This window comes from Parasteatoda tepidariorum, chromosome X1 (assembly GCF_043381705.1).
Source record: "Parasteatoda tepidariorum isolate YZ-2023 chromosome X1, CAS_Ptep_4.0, whole genome shotgun sequence".
NCBI lineage: Eukaryota > Metazoa > Arthropoda > Arachnida > Araneae > Theridiidae > Parasteatoda > Parasteatoda tepidariorum.
Window position 1 is genome coordinate 77,377,093 of NC_092214.1, and position 5,051 is coordinate 77,382,143.

Sequence of the window (5,051 nt, forward strand, 5' to 3'; positions counted from 1 at the left end):
AATTTGAGGATCTTAAAGTCAGAAAACGTTAGAATTGACAAAAAAATTTCAAGATTGTGACATCAAAAGACAGCTTTCAGACACCTTTTTTTAAATCCTCGTGTAATTAAGATCCAAATGCATGACATCACAATTTTGATTTTCTACGTAGGGAATGACTCGCCCGTTTTGGTCGCCGCACTACCCTCATGCGAAGTCGGGCTGTTTAAACGGTTGAACAGTTTAACGAGGACCATTACAGCACTCCCTCCATCTCTTCTCAGACTAATCAAAGTGGTTACCCATTCACGACATAGGTGATCCACTGGGAACTATATCTGTGAGACTATACATTATGAAATAAAACTATACCTCTAACAGGTTAAATACAGTAGTATACATTTCTTTTCTCTCGCCAATGGATGCCGTATTTGTAATGGCGAAACAACTAAGTATTTCCATCGCCAGACAACCGAATGCCCACATATCTATTCTAGTTCCATCAAGGTTTTCACTCCCTTTGGACAAGACAACTTCAGGTGGTTGGTATACCAGTGGCATGCCAATTTGGTGTCTACAATAAAAAATTTTGTCTGGTTAATAAATAAAATGCATATTTTTTAAAAACTTTACAGTGCTTAATTAAGTTAAAATAGCTAGATTGTAATATTAAAACTAAGAAAAAATTCTATAAAATTAATCTTGAATGTTTTTTACAATTAAATTAACTTTTTTACCCTTGCTGAAAGATCTCTTTTATAGCAGTTACGAATCAAAACCAAAAGTTCAGTTTTATCCAAAGTCATTTAGAGCTTATTGATAAAAGTTTAAATAAATGCACCAAAAAAACAACAACACAAAATGAAAATTCATAAAAGTTGAAATCTCTGCAAGTGTTGCAGAACATTTTCTACAATTTAATATTACAGTAACAAGAAAAAAAATCCTCTAAACCTTGCAGTTTTTGAATGGTGTTGTTTTCCTAAAATATTTCCGGAACTTTTTACTCAAATGCATAAAAATTCTCGAAATTCAAGTGAACTTTTTACGATAATTTTTTTTTCGCTGCCCCATTTCCAAAAGCTGCAAAAAACCTAGTACCATTGAAGCTATATTAGTAAGTTAATTTTAGTAAGTTAAGTACATATTACAATGGTATGTATAATCAAAATATTCATATAACTGAGCACCATTGGTGTCAGTAATAAATTGGCAGAGTAGTTCGTTTTAAATGCTTCCGGAAATGCAATAATACCTTTTTTGTTTTCCCCTTTTATGAAACAAAGCAGTTTGGTATTTTAGTTTCTGTACAATCTTGCTTTGGGGGGGGGGCATAAAAACCTCTATTCATAGTTCCTGAAGCTGTATTAGCAGAGATGCCAACTTGCACCGCTTTAAGGAAATAGTTCTTCCAGTGCTAAACATTTTCTTTTATTCGTGTGTTAATAAATTTTATTTTAAAGTTAAGTTGCCTACCACTACATTTAACAGTATCCATTCAACCTCAAATCATTAAGTTGTAAATAATGAACCTAAATTAAAGCATAACATTATTTATAATCTTTAGTTCAGAAAATAATTATTTCAAAATACAGGTGTTGTTATTTATAAACATAACACGATTCTTTTTTAAACATTCAATTTTAAATGCTCTTGGTAAGGATCTTTGTACACGTTACTAGTTAAAATAAATAATTATGTAGAACTAATTTTTAATACTTATATTTATGAATTATAAATAATTCAGCCTAAATCAAGGAAATCGTTTGAATATTCTTAAAGAATGTTTTTTTAAATAAATTTTTAAAAAAATTAAAGAGAAAAATTAAACTCAAATTAGTGTTTATATCAATAATTTTTTTTTTAATTATGAGCTACCACAGCAGAATAATCATCTCTCCCTTTTTAAATACATTTAATAGCAGAAATAATTAAATCCTTTCATTTATGAAATAATAACTAAAAAGCTTAATGCGTACTTATGGAGAGGTTTTTTAGACTCCCTCAAGAATGTGAAATCGCACAGGAGTGCCGAATTTTCATCTGATATGAGAACGTTGTCCAGTTTAATATCAAGATGGCAAGCTCCATTAGAATGAAGATAGTCCAATCCTTGGAGCACATCTTTCAGCCAAGTCTTCACGATATTGTAAGCTCCCTTGCATGGAATCAAGTCTTGAATGGCGCCAAGCAATGTGGTTGGATACACTGGCATCAAGAAGACAAAAGTTTTTTGTCTCTCTAATTTGTGCATACCTATCAAGGAGACTAAGTTGGGATGGCTCAGATTTTTCCACAACTCAGATTCGGCTTTTGACACCATCTCGTAAGGCACAATCTTTACTGCCAGCTCAGATTTACTTAAGGGCTCTATCATTCTGAACACTTGTCCAAAGGAGCCTGATCCAATATAGCCAAGGCTAGTATATTTTCTCTCTCTTTGCAATATTCCAATTGCTTCTTTAACACGTATAGCACGTTTATCATCTGAAGTTTTTTTCATACCTCTCCACATTTTAAATATTATATTAAATTAAATGCGCTTTTTTCTAAATTTATTTGAATTCACAGCATTGGATTTCAAACAGCTCAAATGATCAAGATAGAACAAATTACAATAATAAGAGAATTTCATTGTTGACTTAAATGCACACTAGATTTGTAAAACGAATCATTTTGATTATTGGACAACCATTGTTGAAATTCGCGATCGCAACACTCGAATCAACATCTGGGGAGAGACCGGTTTCATGCCTTTAGCCCATCTCCCTTCCCTCTCCTCCTCTTTTCAGTTGTATAGGAATGTTCTACGATATTTTCCCCTTTCTTAACATTTTTCCTTTTTATTTAATAAGAATATTTTTTAAAATTTCCATGATACTTTTCTTTAGAACTATGTTTAATGTAGTTTTCAGTTCCATATAGTTTTTCAAGTCAAAAGATTTTAATCTATTTGAAAATCAAGAGAGAAACTAACGTACTTCCTTCCTCTATGACTTTCCACACGCTAATGGGGGAAAGCATGTGAAGTGTTGCCATAGGAAAAGAGTTCTGCTCTACGCCACCTGCAGCCCATTTCGATCGCCAATTATGAAGATAGTCCAATAATCCTAAATAGCATTGTTGCAATTGCTTTTTAAATTAACGTTAGAGTTTATATAATTTTTTAAGTTCGGGCTATTGCCTCTAATACTTTCTTTAAAAGTCCTTATAACCTTTCTATATAGCTGCCCGTTTCTGTACTAGTTTTTTGATGATAAAATTAATAGTAATTAATAATTATAAATTTGCACAGTAACGGCAAGAAAAACTTCACAAATTCAGCTCTCTTCACAGTTCCTGCATTGTATACTTTTAAAAATATTTATTCCAAATCATATTTGTCATCAAAATTTAGAAAGAAAAAAAATCACTTAAGAACATTTAAAACTAAAACTTTTTTCCTATAATCAAAAATTAAAGTTTGTTTTTCCTCTTGAGTTTTAAATATTGTCTCAAAATTTTAATTCATTCATTTCATTGTAATTTTATGGTGTTTCAAAATTTTTATACGATAATATACCATAGTATAATATAATTCGCATTAAAAGAAATATATAAGTAAACTCTCTCAAAGTTGTATTTACCTCGCAAAATTTCTTTTACTAGCACTGTAACAGCACTTTTCAAAATATTTCATTTCAAAACAGTAAAGTAGCTGTAACATGCAATCAAGAGTTTTATAAAGGGAGAGTTTTATAAAGTTTAGGAGTTTTATAAAGTTTTAAAAAAATTCTATGAAATAAATTATGCTGAAAAAAATATGAAATTAGATAAATAGTAAAATCTTTTCCGAGTTTCTAAGTGCGCCATTTCTTTACTTTTCTACCAAGTTATGAACCATAAAAATAGCATTATCTTTCAACGCTATGTCTTAAAAACTAAACTTATTGCCAAAATCAATTAGTGCAATTTTTCAGCTATCTTATTAAACCAATTTTTTTACGATAACATCATGTAATGAAAAGTAGATTATAAATGTCTTGATCTTGAATTAAGTAATTTGTGGAGTTGATCGGGGCGAAAATTATAAAATATTCGAAACGAGTTTAAAAAATCGAAAGAAGCATACTTCCAGCTGAATCAGGAATTTACAGTTTAAGTGAAAACTAATGAAACATCCTTAAATCATGTCACACAATTTTATTTTTTTTAAAATATATTTGTTCCCTTTCACCATTTTGTCAGAGAGTGTCATACTTTTTCCCTTTGTTATAAGTCAGGTAATATTCCATAAACACATATTTTAAATTGAGGAACGAAGCACAACGTTCAAGTATATTTCAAAGTATATTTTACATTTTGATATCCGTGTTTTAATGAAACTGAAGTATTAGTAAAAAATGCTGTTAATGTAGACCATACGTCTTGGGGTAGGATTCCTTACTAGTAACGAACTTTATATTGGGGAAAGCGTTGATGTTAGGTAGAATTAAAATTAATAAAATAGACAGAAAATAGTATTTAGTAATTGTTTATTGAATAGACCCTTATACAGAAGGGCTGTATGCAATTATTGAAGGGGATTCCAGAAATTCTTGCCAAATTTAATGGAGGGGGTTAGAGAAACTGTGATAAAAGGGTTAAATGAATTGAAATTAGATAAAAGCTTAAAATTATCTGCTAAAATATTTCATGAAATTTTATTTTTATATTCCCGTTTAATATTACATTAAAACGAAGAAAATTCTGTTATCTTCCTCTGATTCCGTTTTGTGTTCTCAGAACTATTTTTTAAGTCACAAATGTGATTAAATCACATTCTATGAAATTAAAAAATAGCATTTAAATTATGATCCATTACGTTACTCAATATGAATTGAAAATTATATTTCAACCAGGATTTTAAACACATAGTGGTGGAAGCCTGAAGAAAATTTGGATGTATAGATTTTTTATAATTTGGTAAAGAATTAATTTTTTTACTTCAAACGAATGAAAGTACTGGGTGATATAAACGTATTAATTGTTTTTTTTTTTTTTTTTTTTTTTTTTTTTTTTTTTTTTTTTTTTTTTTTTTTTTTTTTTTTTTT

The 5,051-nt window shown here is 29.6% G+C and overlaps 1 protein-coding gene across 1 annotated transcript in view; it reads right to left on the minus strand.

Annotated features, from left to right (window-relative positions):
- Window positions 1-345: 345 nt before the first annotated feature.
- The window catches only part of LOC107436914 (uncharacterized), an 11,752-nt gene continuing 7,046 nt past the window's right edge, over window positions 346-5,051 (minus strand). The window contains exons 5-6 of the mRNA XM_043056842.2: window positions 1,959-2,484; window positions 346-553 (exon numbers count right to left, since the gene is read on the minus strand). Of these exons, the coding sequence (XP_042912776.2) occupies window positions 346-553; window positions 1,959-2,484 (734 nt within the window). The remainder of the gene's footprint in view (window positions 554-1,958; window positions 2,485-5,051) is intronic.